The 22,082-nt window shown below is 36.0% G+C and overlaps 1 protein-coding gene across 1 annotated transcript in view; it reads right to left on the bottom strand.

Moving 5' to 3' along the window:
- Positions 1-22,082, bottom strand: part of PLEKHA7 (pleckstrin homology domain containing, family A member 7) — a 93,644-nt gene that overhangs the window by 5,441 nt on the left and 66,121 nt on the right. The window contains exons 9-15 of the mRNA XM_009892021.1: positions 17,261-17,780; positions 15,114-15,200; positions 12,753-12,806; positions 6,140-6,208; positions 5,893-5,973; positions 4,423-4,572; positions 2,563-2,664 (exon numbers count right to left, since the gene is read on the bottom strand). Of these exons, the coding sequence (XP_009890323.1) occupies positions 2,563-2,664; positions 4,423-4,572; positions 5,893-5,973; positions 6,140-6,208; positions 12,753-12,806; positions 15,114-15,200; positions 17,261-17,780 (1,063 nt within the window). The remainder of the gene's footprint in view (positions 1-2,562; positions 2,665-4,422; positions 4,573-5,892; positions 5,974-6,139; positions 6,209-12,752; positions 12,807-15,113; positions 15,201-17,260; positions 17,781-22,082) is intronic.

Genomic DNA, 22,082 nt, shown 5'->3' with positions numbered 1-22,082 from the left:
ATCACTTGCCATGAGCTGCAAAATAACCACTAATTAATCCTATAAGCCTGAAAGAGAAAAACTTTAGTAAAAGCTCTTAGACCTCACAGAGCTAAGGAAGGCGTATAAATTGCTTTCCACTTTCTGTCTTAGATCAGAAAATATGTTCAGCCAGGTTATAGATCAGCAAACAGGGTGCCAAGAACACAAACATTTAAATGATGGAGAATGTTATTTGCTTGTAGTAAACTCACTCGATAGATGGGATGTATCTTGAAAGATTGTCAGGATACAAACTATAAATTTGCACGTTTCATTTCATTTTTCTGAGATTAATCATACTACAAGGAACCGAATGATGGATTTACAATAATCAAGCCTCAGAACTGGTTAAAAAAACCCCACACGTACAAAAAAATCCTGCTCTGAAACCACTCAGAAAATGTTCGATCAGTAATGTACAAAAGCCAGAAGATCTTTTAATATTATTTCTTCCCATTACTTAAATATTGATGTGAAGAGACTATTTTAGATCAAAAATGGACTAGATCTAAAAGATAAACAGATGAATTTATTTTTAAATTATGAAAGCCAAGATTGCTGTTCACAAAAGGGTATAAATATACTTTATGGGCAAGCATGAAAAGGTAACTTGGAGCGATAAATCAATTTCTCTGACTTCTTTCACACAGAAACATAATTTAGAATGATTTATAAAATGAGAGGAGAAACACTTATAAACTAAAAAGTTATCACTGACAAAATACCACATCTCAGTTAATTTCAGCATGTCCAGATCCCCCCAACGCTTATACAAAAGACAATGAAGCTACACTCTTAAAGAAAGACATACTCTGACCAAGCTGCTTGAAACATTTAGCTTTTAACCTCTTAATTAATGCTATATAGAAACAACATTAGCTGTTTCCTACAGCAACTGGAGCCTGCAAATTTATTGAATTTTTAATAATATTCCATGAAGACTGCATTTATTTTATTTTTTTTTTAAACACAGTGTGTATTAATTTAGTGTTACTGGAAAACACTAGGTAAACAATCTTGAATCTACATACCCTTGGGCAGAGATCAAAAACCCCTCTATTACAGGTACTTCAAGTGAGACTTCTTTGAAAGAATATAGGTTTGAGAACATTCAGTACTTTCTGAAAAAATCAGCTCCCCTTAGTATCTCCAAAATAGGTACTCAGAAGCATTTTTTTTAAATCTTAGTCAAAGACAAACATATCTATGCATACATATATAAATGCATATATATGTAAGTATACACACACAAAACACATAATGTGCATAAGTTTGTGTGTGTGTGCATGTGTATTTTTTTATAATTATGCATGTATGTGATATAAGATGATATTAAAACTGAGTTAACATTTTTTCTGTGTGAACTGCATTCCCTTCTATATGTATTGCCAAATCATATCCAGTATTTTAAGCATGCTCAATGCGCAACTGGGTAACGAAGTATATTTTGTTTAAATCTGCCACTTCTCTTTGTTAAACAAAATAACTTCATACAGGGATGATTTTATTCTAAAATACTCCTGTGATTTTTTAGGGGGATGTATTCTACAGCTGAGCTCAATTACATAATATTCTGGCTCTAGAAACTGAACCACTCCCCCACCCCCCAAAATTAAAAGTAAATGAAAACGGACTTTGAAGATTGACACAATCTAAAAAAGTTTTACAACTTTTGCTTTGATACAAAGCACTTATCCATTAACAGTGAAAATAAATAGACTTCAATTCATATCTGATCAGATATTTGTGGTAAATAAATAAATCTAAAAATTTATTTTGGTCCAGGATAATTGGAAAAGTAGGCTAAGATTTGAGCAAAATGTATACATTAGCTTTGTTCCCTGTGTTTTGTCTTTTAAATAAAACTGTTCTGCTTAAACACAGGAAAAATAATCCGGACTGTATTCCTTTCTCTAAGAATAAAATCACCAGATGTAAGCAGGTATGTAGAAATCATCTGTTACACAACATCCAGTTCAGCAAACAGAATAACTTTGCTTCAAACAAAGCTTCTTTTTAAGATTCAAAACTGAATAATTGATTTAAAATGGAGATGCCTTTCAATTACTGATGGCTGTTAAACACTTATTCCACTTCACAAAACAATCTGCAGAGATAAATCTTTCATAAATAGAAGAACACAACAAAGAACAAGTAATGACAATAACAAGCTAGTGACTGATGTTCTTAAAAATGGATAAAGAAGCCAACAATGCCAGATCAAATAAATGGAAGACTAAGAAGTCCTGCATAGTCTTATAAATTAAATACATTATCAATGTCAAGATGTCAGCATGTAATAAAAACATAATAAAATAATGACAAATTTGCATAGACAACTTATGAGAAACCATTACGCATGCTGCAAGATAGCTAGTTACTGCACAGCTCTGCTGTTACAATGTCTGAAGTTTGCAAACTAAGCTCCGTGACAGCTGAATACAGGGCCAAAATTGCAGAGAGTTTATCTTATGAGACGATAGCTTTCAAGTTCAGACAAAATCACCTCATACGTAAATGAGTGTCTGGAAGTGGACTCACCTGAGATACCAATGAACTATTCATCTGTTCCTGTAAGGCTTTTTTCAGCTGGTTCACATCCTTTTCTAATTTCAGATATTCATTCCAGGCATTTTCCATCTCCTATTAACAGAGGGAATACTCTAATGCAACATTATGATACACTTTAAAATCCCTCTATCCATTCTCTAATGGAGCACCAAAGTGTTTTTAAGATGGTGATGTTGTATTATAAAAAGAAGCAAAAAATCCATTTTGTAGTCTACCTTTTTGCTTAGAGTTGATGATAAACTTCAAAATGCTTTATAGCTTGCAAGATCAAGTCAAGAATCCCTAGTTAAAAAATTCTGGCCAGCTTCCTCACACAATACCATTTCTTAAGCATTAAACCAGCATTTAATAGAATCTGAACTATGACTAATATGCTATGAAGGAATCAAGTCTATTCCAATTCAATTTCCTTTTACCTTACTCCTCTATTTAAAACAAGCTTATAATTAAAATTTAAAACAATCTAAATCTAAACCAGAACTCATGTTTTGAAACACAAAGCAGGTTATTCTTTAAAAGTTCTACTGATTGTGTTGTAAAGGCAGTAAAAGTGAATAAAGAAGCAGATACCTGGAAAATAAGGCTACCCAATCACCCTTATTTTACTTAAGATTATTTCCACCATTCATGGCACCATAGCCTGCCTTCTGACCCAGAACTGAGAAAAATCAAGCGTCTGGAGTATTTTTATGTAAGGAATGATGAAGTAGGCTTTTTCTCTGCAGTCTAGAAAGGAGATCACTTGGGACTTGAGGGGAAGAAGTCATGAAACCATGAGCAGCATAGAGAGAGCGGATAATGACTGACCATTCCCCATCCTTTCTCATACAAGAACAAGAGTCTATCACATGAAACGCGTGCAACTCAGGCTCAAAACAAATAAAAGAAAATGGCTGTCCACACAGCAGGGAAAAGATTTGCACAATACCTTGCCAAATGATGTTTCGGATGCAAAAGGTTCACAGAATTCAATAGGTGATAGTACAGGTTCTTGGAAATGAGATCTACTGAGGATTACTAAATAGACCAAAAAACTACCAGCCTCAGGAATTCTCTGAGCAGAAAATAGTTAGAAGCCAGATTGGTCATGACAGGATCTACACTGCCCACCTCTCCTATTCTTACTCTTCCCTAAGCATCTGCTTATGCCCATTGCTGAAGCCAGAACCTTGGGCTAGAAGGAGCCTTGGACTGGACCAGCACAGCCATTCTAACAATTACTTGTGGTTTATGCCCCTGATTAAATTTTAAATGCTGCTTGTGAAAGTCATACATTTTCTACAGGCACAAAACACTGTGTATACATTTAAATAATACTGGCATTTTAATGATCAGATCTTACTACAGGAAAGGTGTTCATACAACTCTAGAAACAATCTTCTGAAGAGCTCTATACTCTCTTTCATGGTCAATTGTTAGAATATTAATAAAAATGCAACATTAAATTGCATTTGAATTTCATTAAATCATAGTATCAACAGTAAATTTTGACCAAAATATCAAACATTTCCAATTCCTTTTCCCCTGGAAAAATATCACAGAATCACATTTATATTTACAAAGGACTAGCTGAAAGATTTGCAATTTAAGCCCCATACATAATGAAAAAAGTACAAAATAGTTTTTTGAGCTTTGGGGACTGGGAGGGATGGGAAGGGGCGTTGAAAAAGAAAATTGGAGACCTTGTTAAATTTTTATCTGGTTTAGTATTCTGTACATTAACCATATCAGTTCAGAATAGGACTTAACTCCCCTATCCAATGACCAATACAGTTTTACTCTAACTGGTATTTTAATTATGGCATTCTTGAAACAACCAGAAACATGTACCGTTGAAACTTTGGATATTTCAGCCCGAATATGTATGAGATCCTCTTGCAAAAGTCTCTGCTGGTAAGAAATTTTTTCTGCGTGTTGTGGTTGGTCTTTGTACTGTTCCATCTGCCTGTGTAAAACCTCCAAAACAGACTCCAGCTGATCCTAACAAAGAAGATAATGGTGGTAAGCTTACAACATTTACATGGAATTTTACAGATCTACCTGCTGGAAAATAAAAGTTCTTTTCCGCAGCCTCGGTCCTTGCTATAAGCCACTAGAGGTTAGGATTGGTCTCCTGTTGTGGAGGCTAACACGTAAATGAAAAAGTGCAAGAGCCTTAATTAACTATTATAACCAGAATTATCTGCTATTTTCCCTTAAGTCTTTCCATTAAGTAGCCAAAACTGTGGAAAACACAAAGGAGTGAGAGGGAAACTTTTCTATTTACAGTCTATACAAAACCATAAATTAGTTTCAGAAAAATTCCCTTAAGCAGTACAAAACTGTGACAGCCATACCACAGCACAGCATTAGCTCTTTATTTAAGGATAGGTTCTCATTCACTGCTATAGTTAAAATAGCCATGTGAGGGATTAAAACATTGTCTAAAACACTAAGTAGCCCTGATTCATTCCGTCAGGAATAAACAACAGTGAATCATTTTTGCACAGTAGCTGTTCTGAAGGATCCATCTGGACAGTACCTTCATTTGTAAATAGGTTTTTTTCTGAACCACCTCGATTTATTGACAACTATAGCTCACAGGCAGTGAAGCAGACGAAGATATATACAGGCAAGGACAGACAAGGAAAGGCAAAACATTGTTATTGTTTACTGTTTGAACTCTGACTTGAATGGGCATGGAGGAAAGGAAGTGGGTTCCAACTATGTACTCGTCACAGAAGATATTCCAGCATTTCAGTCATAACCCTCAGAACTAAGTTCACAGCACTATACGCAAACCAGCATCCCTTTCTGAAATTACTATGAATCTGAATCTGTCTCACTTCCCCCTTTTTTAAAAAACAAACAAACAAAACAAAAATAACAACAGAAATAACAAACCACCACAGAAGTTACAGTGAAAGTTCAATATGTAGCACACTGCTATTTAAGCGAACAATGTTTGTGCAGGTGGGAAGAACTGCAAATGAAACATGACTCTGCCTCACGCCATATACATATTAAGACATAAAGCAAAACTTCACAGGAAAGTGTACGTACCCCAATTCGTAATAAATGCCAGAAAATAAAGTGTATGTGGGTTTAAAACATTAATTTTCAAAAACACGTCTTCTAGAAGTGGCCACTCAATCCTAACATAAAAAACAATTCTTTTTCTTAAGTTAACATATATGTCCAAAGAAAACTACTACAATGTAAGCATCATCCAGTAATTTGATTTTTGGTTTGTAATTCCATATTTTATGATTAGAGGAAAGTTGTTATTTTATTTTATAAAACTCTTTTTAATCTACTCACTTTATTTTCCTTAAGAGCTCTTATTTTGTCCTCCAAGTCCTGCAGAATTCTGTCCTGCTCACAGAAAATGCTTAGCTTCACCTGAAAATGAACTCACAAGTATATAATGTTAGATTTTAAAAACCAAGCAGAAAAGTCTCCACTAGAAGTATTTTACCCCAAAAAGCGTAACAATGTGAACATGTAACAGTACAAGATACATAGCCAAAACAATGCAAGATGTTCTGAAGTCGTACTTGATACTTACATCAATATCACTTTCTGCAATCTTGACAGGTTTTGTACTGCGTTCTTTTAACGTGTCACGCCCCGTCACCTAAGAGGAATAGGTTTTAAAGATCTGAGAAATGTGCTGCAAACTAAAACCTAATTATACTTCAGCAATGAAAAGAAAAGTTTTGTTAAATATTCAGAGTTATTAACAAAGATGAATACAATTTTGGATACAAGTCTTTTCAAATACGGCTTTAGTTTTTAAAAAATATTATCAGAAAGGATTACTAGTTATATTAGGCTATTTAATAACTCTTATGGTAACTTAAAATTCTGCACAGAACAGCATAATCCCACTTGTCCATGGTTACAAAGGTCCTGTTCCTGCAAAACCTAACAGTTCAGCTTTAATAGTCTTCTTGAAACTAAAGGACTTGAATAGTTCCTTTAAATGCACAGCTGCAAGCATAACAGCATTAATTAATGGCTAAAAATACAACTCTCTGGTAACTATTTCATTCTACAAAGGATAGTCTCTTCCATAGCACAGGCTGAATTTTATTAAAGATCTACTTCTATAAAAGTGCTATAGTGGAATTAAATGTAATTAATCTATTTTGACGTGTTTATAATATACCGAATCTCTCATTCCATAAATCACTGGTTTCATATTCAATTTCTGGTGAGAAGATTACCTTCTCACAGAACGCAATTTTTAAATCAGTACAGAACCTATACTATATTATACTTCCAGCCTTCGCAGCAATCTTTAAATGAAGGCATGTCTATCTCTGTAGAAACCTTTATTATTTCCACTGTCTACATGGGACCCTTTTTGTGAATAGATGAGGTTAAGAAAGTTACAATATTATACAGTTCATTAATCATACAGTTTTTAAAAGCCTTAAAATCTAATGACATGTTATTACTAGATTAGAACACTTTTAAAGATTCATTAAAGCAAATACTATCTTAGCAAAGAAGCACTTAGTGTATCATACTCATATACAAGATATTTCTACTCACACACAGGCAAAAGTTTATGAAGAAAAATTCACCTAAATATTGTCTTCAATAACATAAGAGCAGAAGTTTTAATGTAAGAGTGGAAGTCATTGGCTTTTTGGTGGGGTAGAAGAGGTGGTTTGCTTTTTTACTGACTGACTGGCAATCTCCAGACTTGAAGCTGCACAATTTACTTATTAACATAACAGGCACATAGAGGACCATGCTAGCTTTCTTCAAGTAATTAAATTTTACTCTAAGTATAGATAAATCTTTGGCACAATCTCAGTTTCTCATTTAACATGTGACATGAAGTTAGCCGTCTACACATAATATTTTCAAATAACAAAGGAAGTTTAAGACAGAAGATTATGGTCGTCACTTGTTTATTCTCTTTTCTCCTCCAATGGCAGACTCCATTCAAAGACTTATCATATGTTTTCATGTGGTGAAATGTTACTTCCCCACCACCAAAATCAAAAGCATTTACTGCCTCTCAAAACTTTCAATTTTCAGATATTTTCATTTTCAACAATTACATGTTTTATTTAAGAAAAATCCTTTCTTTCAAAAGTATTAACAGAATGGTAAAGCCTATGTATAATAGTAACAAATAATTAAGTATGAGCATAAACAAGAGCATGTCAAAGTGATAATTTTGCATATTTAATTACCTGCAAGCTAAGAGAATGCCAAAGCCTTTTTCAAAGCAATAGAATTAACATAAAACCCAGAATCTACAGATTTGGGGGATATTGTAAATTACATAATCAGAACCATAAAGAATTTGTTAATTATCAAGCAATGAACATGAGAACATAATGAAGATTTAGCATGCTTTCACATTTTCAAAATTACACATAGGAACCACTACTGGACACAATCATTTTCAAAACATGATAAAATGAAACCAAACACTGAGGTCAGCCATAATTTCGCATACAGACTTCAAAACGGGGCAGGGGAGGGGGGGAGGAAAAAAAAAGGAAAGAAAAAAAAAAGTCTTACAGAAAGCTTTACTGTTTACTATAAGGCACCTGTAAAAGCCAAAATATGTAAACATTGACTGCTATTTTAAAAAGCAATGGGATGAGCACATTTCAGATGCAAGCAGTCTTACATGTAGACTGGATAGTAACCCTTGTGCTGAGTTCTTTAGCACTTTGTATATCATGTTGATCAGAGGTCCATTATTTTCTATCTGTTTCAAACAAAAGTTTAGTAATAGCTTGTTATAGATGTAAAAATTAACCCCCCCAAACCTTACAACTCAAAACTCCATGAGCAGCAGTAATCACATGCTCTTATGTCACACCAATCCTTGAGGTTTATAGCCTGTATAATCTACCTATCTTGTTATATTGCAGGTAGATTGTTCATCCAACCATAAGACTTTTTTTACTTTTGCAAAACACACATACAAACACAACACAAAATAGAATTCGGCCAGTTGCAGTTTCAAGAGTGTTGGCAATTACAGCAAGATACTTTCTGTCATGTAATATGAAGTAACGCTTGCACCAATAGCCCTCTATTGATAATTTCAGCAACCCAGTTAAAACCTCAGTGAAAAAAAAGTTATTTCAATCACACTTACCCTTCCCCCCATAACAAATACCTGCCATGTATTCCTTCATTATCTCTGCCAAATTCCTTCATTATCTCTGCGACACAAGCTTGTACTAGCAACCTCTTTCAACTGGCACAGAAACTAAACAGCTTCAGATTCTACAGCATGACTGCAGAAGAATGAAGCAGGACCATTGCTGAACCACTGAGAGGGCTCCAGATTTGCTTCAATTGGTTGCACAATTTATACTTAGTGACACAAAAACTTCCCTGTACTTCCTCATTCGTATTTTGTATAACCTGCTCGGGAATGCTTCTAACTATATTGAAGTGATGGTGCCCATCCATCCCTCCTGTAGCCTCCTTGAACTTGATTTGACAGTCAACAAAAAGGGAAGCTTCCTTCACCACTTAGTGTTTCACCTTATTTGCAAAGTCATCTTAGAAGCTTGCGGGGAAAATAGAGCTTTTCCTTCCTTTGCTTATCCTTTCTGCTTTTCTAATGCAGGGTCTTATCCACTTCAGAGATAAAAAAACCACAGTTGCGCAAACACAACTGCGGAAATCTGTTTGCAGAAGAGGCATGGTTATGCTATAGCATACAGATACACCATTTCTTTCATGCTCCACATACCTCAAGTTCATGATTGAAGACAGAATATGGAGTCATTGCAACAATTTTTTTTAGAGGGGGGAAAAAGAAGTTTATAATCGAAGGCTATATTATTAAAGGAAACCTCCACAACGCATGGTATTTGGCAAGTTCAAAATTATCAATAATTGTTTCTCATAGTGTGAGTAAACAGACTTTAGACTTTTTTTTTTTGTCAGCACTAGCTTACATGCAGGAGAAAACTACTGAAATGGATTACTATCTCTAGAGTATTTTTATTTAATTTATACTTACATTATGACAATACACTGTAACGTTCAACAATATAATCTTGGTATTAACCAATAGATAACATTTTAAAACTCTTAAATAATAAAAAAATAAAAGGATAAGAGCAAGGGGGCCACAAAACATGTAAGTAATGACAAATTACTAAATGCTGTGCAACCAGTTTCTGTAATCAGTTTCAGTACTATGGCACATTATGTAGTTAATTGCTTAATCACTATTCCACGTTGAAAAGTTATACTTCAAAATCTCTAGGAACAGTGATATTCAGAAATAACAGATTTAGTAAAAAGTTTAAGTCCAGTTCTAAAATCTTCAGTCCTATTAGAAAATCAGAGTTTAATCAGAGTGGGTCTAACTCAAAGCCCGGTAAAGTCAAAAGAGACACTTGAATTAAATAAAAGGCTTTCTATCTAAGCCTTCAATGTCTTAAATGAAAGTTATCACGTATATTAGCTGTGAATTTGCCACAGTCCACCACTACCAAATCAATATGCAATTTGCTTAGTTTCATTCAGCACTCGACGCTTTTTTCCTCATACTGCAAAACAAAGCATCTCTTCAGTAATTCATATTTAGTGACAAAACACAAATTAAACCAACACAATGACACCTTCTCAAATTCCACATGCTCTCTTTAATCTTTAAGCAACCTGAGCTGATTTTTTACATTTCTGGACCACTACTGAAAGAAGGTTATTAAGAAATGCCAATTTTGAAAAATTAGATCATTCTTATGGAAACACATTTGACACTTTGGCTGTCAAGATTTTCAAAAGGGAACTAATACTAATGTTAATGCTAATGCCATGGATCGAAGGGATTGAGAGCAGCCCTGGTGAGAAGGACTTGGGGGTCCTGGTGGATGAAAAGCTGGACATGAGCTGGCAATATGCACTTGCAGCCCAGAAAGCCAGCCATATACTGGGCTGCATCACAAGAAGCGTGGTCAGCTGCATCAAAAGAAGTGCGGTTAGATTCTGCCCCTCTACTCCACTCTCGTGAGACCCCACTACATCCAGCTCTGGAGCCCTCAGCACAGGAAAGACATGGACCTTTTGGAGCGGGTCCAGAGGAAGGCCACGAAGATGATCAGAGGGCTGGAACACCTCTCCTTTGAGGACAGGCTGAGAGAGTTGGGGTTGTTCAGCCTGGAGAAGAGAAGGCTCCAGGGAGACCTTATAGCAGCCTTTCACTACTTAAAGGGGGCTTACAAGAAAGATGGGGACAGACTTTTTAGCAGGGCCTGTTGTGATAGGACAAGGGGTAGTAGTTTTAAACTGAGAGAGGGTAGATTCAGGCTAGGTATAAGGAAGAAATTTTTTCTGATAAGGATGGTGAAACCCTGGACCAGGTTGCCCAGAGGGGTGGCAGATCACCCATCCCTGGAAACATTCAAAGTCAGGGTGGATGGGGCTTTCAGCAACCTGACCTAGTTGAAGATGTCACTGCTAACTGCAGGGGGGTTGGACTAGATGACCTTTAAATGTCTCTTCCAACCCAAACCATTCTACGATTCTATGATTAAGTTTCTTTTCACAGAAAGATCAAGAGCCCCCATACATTTCTCTTTCTGGCTGCTTTCATCAGGTGCTGTGCAGGCTGCAGGAAGGCACACAGGGAGCTCCTGGGAGACCTAACAGCTCTTCATGTCCTAGACTGCAACAAATCAACGCGGATGGAATCCACTAAAATGTTAAAAATCCATCCTAACAATTTGGCTAAGCACATAATATTTTCAGCGGCTTAAACTGTGGCCACTTTTAACTGTGAAAATTGTATTTTATAATGGACAAAACACTGTGTTTATTAAAAATTTCTCAAATTGTAGGACTTTCAAAGTGAAATTTGTCATAAGATTCAGCCAGTGGCTTGGGATGTAGTTACATTTGGCAAAGCCATGAAGAAACCAAGAACAAGGATTAAAGTGAAATGTGTCCAACCAATTTTAAATTCATATATTAATGATTACAACAGTTTACATATTTGATCACTTAGACTATATATACCACATAATCTATGTGATAAATATTTACATATATATAACACTATACATATGCGTAGGATGTACTACTAATATTTTCCATTTATAGATTTGGTTATATATTTATCCATTAAAACATCAGATAAAATTCAAATACACATACTAGTAGGTCCAGTTAGTTGATTAGTTGCACATATGCAATGCCCCATGGCATCAGTGAGAACTATGTAGAATCATAGAATAGTTTGGGTTGGAAAGGACCTTTAAAGTTCATCTAGTCGAACCCCCCCTGCAATAAGCAAACATGCAAACAATACGGATAACATGGTGTCAAATTTCACTCCACTTTGATTTTTAGAAATACCATATAATTCATACATATGGTGAGTCATCCTACACACCATAGAAAGCGGTAGACTGCTTTGCTAAGCAAAATGATGATATGTTTCTGGGTTGCTTTTTTTTTTCTTCAAAACCTCTTATTAATAAGTCCAGATTTGCTTTCAAATTGCCAACTATCAGTTGTACTAGATACAGAAGTAATTTAGTTTAGACAGATGCTTTGATGCTCAATATCATATTTTTAAAACACTATTTTTAAAGGAAATATCAGGTAACGTTATTTGGGCAGATTATATCTATGGATGGATGGATGAATGGGTGCATTTGAAATCTCTTAGCTGTAATAGTATGAAAACAATGACAGGTGTTAATTAATCACCACATTTTCACTAGGAAGCAAGACCTTAGAAACATGGCACATTATAAAAACAAGGAAAAAGTCAGCTCTAGATTTAAAGGGAAAAAGCTGGATTAAAAGAACACCTTATTTTAACTTAGAGATGTTGATTTCACATTGGTTCTAATGCTACAGCAGACAAACATTTTGAATCAGTTTTTTATCTCATTTCACTAAACCCACATAATACCATTCATCTGGAATACCAGTAACACAAGTTCTTCCTACAAACTGAAGCAACTACATCAGAATTCTGAGTTTGCACTTTAATTGTATAGTCACTACTATAAAGACACTCAATATTCTAAGCACAACAGTGGGAGCAAAAGACACCGAGTTTCCATCACTGCACAGAAGGTGATTTGAAAACCTGCAGGTACAAAGATAATACACAAAAGAGTACTGGGTTAAAAAAAAAGTAATGGAATTAGACTCCTACTAAATCTTACCTTTAGATCCAAATACTCCAAATCCTTTTTCAGCTGGATATAAGTGTCATCCGCCTTCAGATAAATACATAGAAGGGGAAAAAATGCAATGTATTTGAATGTTTGAAACAATTTCAAAATATTCGGATTGGTTATATGTAAGAAAATGGATGAAAGGGGAGACAAAATAACACAGTAGGAAGTATATTAAGAAGCACGTTTGTTCCACCAGCATATTGCCATTTACAGTTGAAAAATGGGCAAAATATTTCCCAAGAATATTACTACCTCATGCCCACCCTCCAACCATATAGATTTGAGTTTTCCACCTCTAAAGAGACATGTGACTACCTGAAACAAGAAGTTTTCAAAAGTTATTTTTTCAAGACCAATTTCTACTGGCTATCACTTCACAGAAAATGTTATGGTGTTGTCCTCCAGCATAATACGTCCTTTTGGGAGAAGAAGAAAAGACCTGTACCTAACAATGTCAGACGTAACTAGAAGCCATTATATACTTTTGATCACATTTCATACACATTTTAAGATATGGATTGCTTTATTCAGGAAAAGTACGAAGTAAGTTTTGTGAACAAAATACTGAAAAAGATCTCACATATGATTAGAGAATCCATTTTGCCTCTTAAGTAATAGACATCAACTTAATCTTATTTTTCATTGGCTCACCTGTAATTGCCATCAGCTTAATTTTTACAGTTACATTCACCTAGCAAAATCTTCATCACAGTTGCTTCAAGAAAAGCATGCACAGAAGTCATAACAAAGTTTCTCCTTTTTTCAAGAGAGGCATTTGCAATACGCAATAAAATAAAGCTTAGGTGTTGCAAATGTGCTTTGTAATCAGCCAAAATGCCCCCAAATTCCTAAGATTTTTTACTACTATTTTGACCAGATTTTATATCCTGGGTACATTAAACTTCAGAATAAAAGAAAAACACAGCTATACCTTTTTTCAAGTTTTGAGCCAATGTGAACGTGTAGTTAAAAAAGAGAAGAAAAATCATTTATGCCATAAAATCAATACATCATTCTTGGATTTCTTTAGAGGTGTTCACGTACAATTCTTGTCTGATCAGCTTGTAAGTCTGGCTGAGGACTTGACTAGAAAGTCTGCCCATTTTTTGAGAAATCCTTGTTACTAATGCCCATCTTAGTGCAATTGTTCTGTAGGTGAGGTAAGTTGGGAAACGAAACTTTTCCAAGCTCAAAAAAAAACCTTTAGTTTTGGGCCAATAAAAAGCCTTCACCAATTCCAAGAAAAGTCACCACATTTTATTACCGGACAGCACCATTTTTGAGGCTCTAATAGGAACCAAAGAGCTCTATAAGTACATTTCTGTTTGATCTCACATTTATAAGTTTCATACACCGGTGCAATCAGGAGCACTGTTGATGATCCAAGATGCCCATGAGCTTTGATGAACCAACATTCACCTGCAGAACCGGCACAGTTACAAGCTCACATGAATGTACAAACTGGCTGATGCATTTCAATTTGCAGGTGACACAGCATGTGGCACAGGGAGCCAATCCCATCATGAAAGCAGCACAAAGAAATGGTTTTGCTTTAGAATTAACTGATCTAATATTTTAACCCACATTTCTGAAGATGCAGCATTTTCAGAAATAGTATAAGAAGGAAGTATACATAACACTTTGAATCACACACAACTGCTGATCTATAACTTAAAACACTCATCCTTTATAGCAAATGCAGTAGCAAAGAAAAAACCGCAAACGATCTGGGAATTGTCGAATACCAAAGAATGGGCAAGAAAGCACAGACTCAAGCATGCCACTAATGAAGCATTTGCAGAGTCACAAAATGCCATACAGCACAGATGAGCCAAGCAGCAGCTGACCTGATAGGTGGAATTAGTTGGCAAGTGCTGCAGTAATTGTGCGATTGTGTAATTTCGTATACTAGCCAACTTAGCCTGATGTCTCCTTAATCGAATGAGAAGCAATGTTAGCTCTTCAGGCTGCAGGTATTTAGACACATTGTAAAGAGGAAATTAGCAGTCTTCAGGGAGAGTAACTGTAATTATATTTTTCACCTCAGTGCCCAGACAGCAGTTACTTGACATGATTAAGCAATTATTTCATTAACTCTGCATTTGGTCAAATAAACATAATAAAAGTTGAATCCTATAATAACAGACAGCTCATCCCTGTTCACATTGCAGATAACAGCAGAATTCCTACAGGCTTTACTGGGAGCTGGTTAAAATTAAGTTCTCATTCAAGTTATTTATATTTTAAGTAATAAAAATATAACTACTATGGAATGAGCAGGATTTTAAAACTTAACCACAATACTATGATGATACAAAAGGAAAAGTAACTGCTCTCTCAACTTACCGACTTGCCATGCAAACTGGGTGCGCTCACAGTATGTGTCATGTAGCCCATAGCAGGCATAGAGCGTCGATCAATGTGAGTTGAGCTCTGTAAGAAGCCACAGTCAGAATTGTAAGGATCCTCACAAGTGAGAGGTATGTGGTACTTCAGGGAAAATTCAGGAGATACGCACCTCTCCCACAAATTTTGTATTTGAATTCATGGCATGCTTAGATCAGGGTAACATTCATGGGCCAGCCAGATCCTTTGATGATTAAGTAAAACTTACGAATGAACAAACGCAAATTTAGCACCTGCGATGCTGGGCAGATCAGGGGATACTGGCAGCGCAAGATGCTTCAACAGAACACGCAGAGTGGCTTCCAGCAAATTAAAAAAAAATATATTCCTAAGTTTCCCCCTCACCTAATGTCTCCCAAAGAAAGGCTGGTTGGATTATGCCCTCCAACAGCAGGCTTGTACTCCATACAGCAACAACTGTGAATGCCCTCTTTTAGCCAGGGAACACTAAGCTACTGACATGAGTGACACCTTGTGGCAATGGGTTCCATTAATACCTTTTTTTTTAAATAATCATATTTGATTTGCCCCTTTCTGCTTCTAATATGAAAACCTACCGCACATCCATTCTTTCACCTTTCTATTAATGCCAAACTTCTATGGCTTGCTTCAAGGCAGACTAAATGTCTCATGATTTATTTTTATTCCTGTCTCTGAATTTCACTGAATGCTGTTTTGTTCTGCCTATTATTTCTTTTTTAAGTGTAAGTGGATGGAATTTAATAAAGCATTCCAAGGAGGGGGGAGTATCACAGATCTCTGTAGATGTATACAGTTAAATGTAAAATGATGCTGTGTACTTACATAATAAAAACATAAGCATTTTTCTCTAGAAACTTCTACTGAAGTTTCACAGAAAAATTTTACAGATGAGGAAAACTGTGTCTTCCTATAGTCGTAAAACCAATATGACATAAAAAGAGTTTTATTTTATGAGTAAAATTTATGCAGCTACATTGCTCAGGAACGGAAAAGACAGCTATACATTCCTTCGTAAGGGATGCAATGCACCTTCAACTTACACATGAAGAAATCAATGCCTGGTATAATATAATCGGGAGTTAAAAAAATATTAATTTGCAGTGCTGTACATCACTAGACTATTTCATCCTCTTACAGAATATTATACAACTATAAATGCTGAAAGACATCCGACAGCTACACTGCATATACACTAGGAAAAAATCTAAACTGTGCATGAAGGTGGCATGCAACCTAAAGTCATGGTCCTGAACCCACACCGGGTATCTGAATTTACAAATCTCTTTCTTTGTGAATACTTTCCCCGTCAGAGCGTATGGTTGAGGTCAAAGTATTAGACGAATTCAGAGGCTTTCATTTCTACTTATTCCAGTGTGAGAGCTACTAAGACAAGCACGTTCTACACTGATTCAATCCTGAATTTCCCTAATTCCCTTGGGCAAGGGGAGCCATGTGGAGAACCAAGTAAGAAAACTTCTGTCTCCTCTGGATAAGAGGGTACAACACTACTTACAAAAAGAACACACTGAAATTCTGCAGAAGGTTAAAGTTTCAGACCAATACTATTTGATTGTGGTTAGCCCAATGATAATGACTCTGCAAAGGGCTTAAAACTACCAAATGCATGAAAAATTATTATGGTTTTAGCCATAATGAAAAACTTAATCAGTTGTAAGACTAACTGCAATAGCAAAACATGTAGAGAAAGCAGACAGAGCAAACACTGAAGACTACAAGCATAAGTAAACAAACAAGGAAAAGTTCATCCTGATGAGTTTTATATTCTTGCCTACCTACTCTATACACTAAAATACTACAATTTGTATATTTTATACATATAAACATGTCTTCCAGTTTTTGAATAAAAATATTCCAAACCACTGTGATGTGCCACCAATTTTCCTTTCCTGACCAACAAAAAATAACAAATCTGAAATGATCAGAAAGATAAGAGTTTTAGGAAAAAAATTATTCATCGTATTAATTTTACAACTTGCACGATCCTTCATACACAAGGAAGGATGCAGTGAAAATGACTAAATTAAATTATCAATATATGACACCACTTGTAGAATAGTTTGAAATCAGTAACACTGTATACAAACCTTTACAGCGTGATTTCTTATCTTCCTGGGTGATCCAGCAAAAGGAACGTCTACAGTCTGTCTCTCATCAGATGGTTTAACTGTAAGCCTTTCTGCAGGAGTATGTGGTCTCCTTGGGGGAAAGTTTTTTGGAGGTCCAGGAGGAGGAATATCAGATGGAGAGGGTGGAACAGATATTGATCGTGGAACATCTAATGAACTTTTTGACTTACCACGATCAATAAAGTCTGAAGAACTTACATAAAGTGGGGCAGTAGGGCTGCCATGTTTAAATTGCTGTCTCTGCTGCCACTCATATAGCTGCCAAACAGTTCCATCCTTATTCGCTTTCCTTTCCTCCTGGGACATCTTCAAGTGGCTAACACGGTCTTGTGCATATTTGTAGTCACTCGGCAAATTGCGGTTTGGTGGTGGTGGTGAGCTCCCTGAAGGCTGCCTGGTATTCTTTGGCAAAGTGTGATAGTTTTCAGGAAAAGGTGGATTGGGACCCTGACGTGTAAGAGTCTGATCAGAAGTGAGGCTGTAAAGGAGGGGGAAAAGAAAGGGTAATTTTAGCATACATTGATGAGTGGGACTGGCTGATAAAAAAAAAATAAATCTCTAATGACAGCATAGCAGCTACAAGACACAACATACAAGAGTCAGTTTAAAAGAATTTACAGAAACATTAACAAAATAATATTAATGAAATCTACGTTGCACAAAAATATTACACTGTATTCAAGCAAAAATACAAATAGTATAAATACAGGCTTTTAATTTAGCATCTAACCTAGGATGAAATACTAGAAGTAAACTTAAGGGACAGCAGCGTTATGTACTTACACCAAAAAGAATGTAAAGAACATGAAGAAAGGAATTATTACATTTAAAGAGCAAATCCGTAAATCAAAATACTTCTTTTCACCGAAAGCCTGCTCACCACTAGGTGGTGCGGTTTACGAACAACAAATACATGCTCTAAAAAATTGCCTTAAAGTGCAAGAAGAAATCTCACGAACCACAGAATGAGTATGTCAGATAATTTTTGTTCATGTGAATGAAAAAAACAAACAAAAAAAAAAGGGTAAGAAACTGCTCAAAGTCCCCAGGTCTGTATGATTTACTTTCATCTAATCTAATGCTACTGGTTCTATCGTTTTAAGTAACAAAACTCACTGACAAACTAGAAGATAAAAAGAGGAATTACATCCTGGCTTTAGTACTACCTCCATAATATACTTGCACTGTAGAAATGAAATCTTTTAGTAGAAAGAGAGTTAGACAGAATTGGCAAAAGCTTTGACAAAGTGTAGTTAGCTCCCTCTCCTACACTGAAGTCAACATCTTTCCGTATCCTCATGCATAAGAACCTGCCTGTCTAATTTCTGATTCTCCAATTAAAGATCTGGGGGTTTTGTGCTTGCAGTCATTTGCCTGTTGTTTCAGGATCTCCAAACAGAAAACCATTTTGCTAGACTTGCTACAGAGCAACAAGACAAAAAAAAAAAAAAATCCAACAAAAAACCCACAAATGAAGAAACTCAGCACACATTCATCACTCCACTCCACAGGCTCCACTCTCTGCATGAGAGGGAGACCTGATGGTGTGGGATCTGCAGGAATTCCACATGAAAGAAAGTGTAGGATGGCAAGGAACATCTTTGTTCAGCATCCAAGAATAACAGAAGCAGGGGGAAAAGAATTGCTACCAGTAACTGCTTCTCCGTAGTTGCCTCCATGTATTTGTACTTGAAGGATCTGGCCCTGTTGGACTGTCATGAAATATGGACGCTCTTGAGAGGATACATTATTCTTCATGCCAGAAAGCCAAATGACTACCCTGTGCTGCGTGGAGGATTACAAATTTGTAAAAGCTCTGCTCTCGCATAACACAGAACCTTGATGTTACCTCGAATTTCACAATAAAGGTTAAAGCAGGCAGGTAGTATGAACAAAGGCAACTCAAAGATCAGTATTTAGTGGTCAAGTAACCTTTTTTATTTGTCTAGCTCATTACAGCATATCTACTCTGTATGTTCTGTACTGTACTGCCAACTCCTTCCACATGAAAATCAAAGCAGTTGGTAGAAACGTGTTTTCTCTAGATAGGAATGAGAACTGAGAAAACTTGGAGCAGGTAATGCTTTGAAAGGACATCTCAGATAGGCCTGAAGCTGGGGCAGATCCTTTTGGTGATTTCTCTGTAAAAAAAAAAAAAGGGGGAAGGGGGCTTGACCATTCCTATACTCCAACTTAGTGGAGCCCTTATGAAGGCATCAGCAAACTATTGAATGATGCAAACCATCTGTGTGTGGTTATCTTCCAATTGGACATAAATGCATAAGGTATCAAAATAAACAGGGCTTTCTGGTGGCCAATAAATTCATCAGGGCTAGCAGCTTTAGAAGCAAAAGCAGTCTGAAAACAAAGACCCCATGAGACTTGGGGGGGTGTGTATGGGAGTGGTGGAAATCACACCTTTCTTCCAGTAGAGGATGCATTTGACTGAGAGGAACTAAGAACTCTTTGGATGAAAGCAGCACTTCGAGTAGCTGGGAAGTGCTGGCTTCATGCAATACTTCAGCCTGCTAGAAAAAAGAATAAAGATGCACGTGCATTACATTGCACTGGGAAGGCAACTGCCTATGTCTGGGCAGGTTGCCCGGAAGTATGGAGAAAGCTCCAGCTAAGATGACAGGCTTTAAGCAGGTGGCATCTCTATCACACAAGATTTCAAAGTTTCAGACCCTTCTTTATATAAAAATGGGCACCTAAGATGACATACCAATTTCTGTAACAGGAAAGGAATAATGTCCGGAATGACTCAAATTAGTCCACAATGAACTGTGGACAATTGCTTTCTCAGGGTTCATGAGTGAAAATGAGGAAAAGCAGCTGCTCTTGAGAATCTCTCTCTCTTGAACGATGAGGTAGAAAGAATATAAAAAGGAAAGCAGACATTGAAGAGTGAAAAAAATGGCCTGATGCCATATTATATGATTATTGGCCATGAAAACCATTCAGGGTCTGCAATGGGAAGCAACCACACAGAAGATACTGTAAAAAGAGAAGACAAATGCTCAGAAGAAAACAAATAGAATTATTGGAAACACTATGCCTATTCATGGGAATGCAGAGAAGCTAACAAAGACAAGTAATTTTTCTTCCTTAAGCAAATCAGGAAGAAATGGAAAGTTCTCCATAACAAGAAATGTTTAACACTGTATTTGAAGGAAGAAAATTCTTCAATACGACTGCATTTAGTTGGAAAATACTAAGCTTACATTTATCAGATTTATATATCTTTTTAAGTGCAAATAAACTGTTAGAAATAGCAGATTCTTTACAACTATGCACTCCCTATGTCTATCCAAGCACTGGAATCAGATCAAAGTCCAATAACTTCTGGACAGCTGATGTTTGATGGTCCTGACCTTCAATTACTTAAAATCAAAATCTCCTGAAAGTCTCCTTTCAAACCTCCTTCCAGTTCTCTAGTTCTCTCTCAAAGGCTGGCATGATCCTTTCTAAAGCAGGTATTCCCCTTTGCTGAGAACAGAGGGGGGTTAGATGACTACATTGGACATAACTGTAGTGCAGCTAGCAGGTCACTGTCTGAGAGAGATGAATCTCCAAAGCAACAGCTAATGCTTACAAGTTCGCAAACAGCTTTGAGTGCTTTATAAAAGGGGGAAGTAAAATCTCCATTTGAAAGATCTAAATATCTATAATAAAAGGTGCAATCCCTGCAAAAAATTATACAAACAACTGCTTTATTTGTGTGAAGACTCAGAAACTGAAAGAGTTCGTTCTTGTCATAATCAACTTGCTGGCAAGGATTGCATCTTTATACACCTGAGCCAGGAAACAAATAAAACTGTACTCATCCTGTGTTCAAAAATTATACAGGCTTCTAAATCCTCAGAGGTTCTTTATTTGTAACATTTCAGGTGGAATAACAGTAAACATGAAGCATTAAGAAATTAAATGGTCCACTCATACTTACTAAAATCAAAATAAAATTCAATCAAACAATCATCTCTATCTGAAGTTTCCACACCCTGAAATCAAGAAGATATTTGACAACTAACACGCCACTTTAATCCATCAGTTAAGCACACTGTAACAACCTCAGCAGGTTGAGAGAAGGTGCCATTTAAAAAAAACAATCCATTAATCTCTGGGAAGGTAACATGCAATTTATTCTGAATGCAGAGAATGTAACAGCATTTGTCAGTGAAAGACAAAGAAAACAAGGTCAAGTGAGCTAAAATAGAACATAAAGAAAGTTCTTAAGATAAGAAGAAAATTACTCTTTCTATATATATAAAGTTAAATTTTGGTTACATCACTGCAGTTAACTCTTGTGAAGTTTCACTGAATAGTTAACAGCTCCAGCTAAGGTAGCTGGTTTTATCTAGAACAAATGCTGGCACTTGCAACAGCACTATCTTAGCACTAGACCTGTGACACACCTGAAGCTGATTTACTGGAAAGAGTAATTAGTGAGAAAATAGTATTTATTTAGTTATAAGTCAAGCGATATACTATTGATGTGAAAAACATCAACAGAAGTTTTCTTAAGCACTGGCTAATTAGTTCAATAGTTTTCTGTATTTTTTTAGACTAATAAATCTGTGTAAGAAGAACTAACATACCAAGTACTTTTTTTTCTTTAAAGTCGTATTCTTTCAGGAAGCACTGATTGATATCCAAGCAAAAAAGATGCAAGCAAACTGACTCTAACGGTCTATAAGAGCATTAAATAAAATCCAAAAGTATGAAAGCTTCTTTAAGGGTAACTCCAAAGATGAAAGATTAGAAGAACAGACCTCCACAC

Source organism: Charadrius vociferus, unplaced genomic scaffold, assembly GCF_000708025.1.
Source record: "Charadrius vociferus isolate BGI_N301 unplaced genomic scaffold, ASM70802v2 scaffold179, whole genome shotgun sequence".
NCBI classification, from domain to species: domain Eukaryota; kingdom Metazoa; phylum Chordata; class Aves; order Charadriiformes; family Charadriidae; genus Charadrius; species Charadrius vociferus.
The sequence above is the reverse complement of the archived record's forward strand: the minus strand, read 5'-3'. Positions and strand labels throughout refer to the sequence as shown.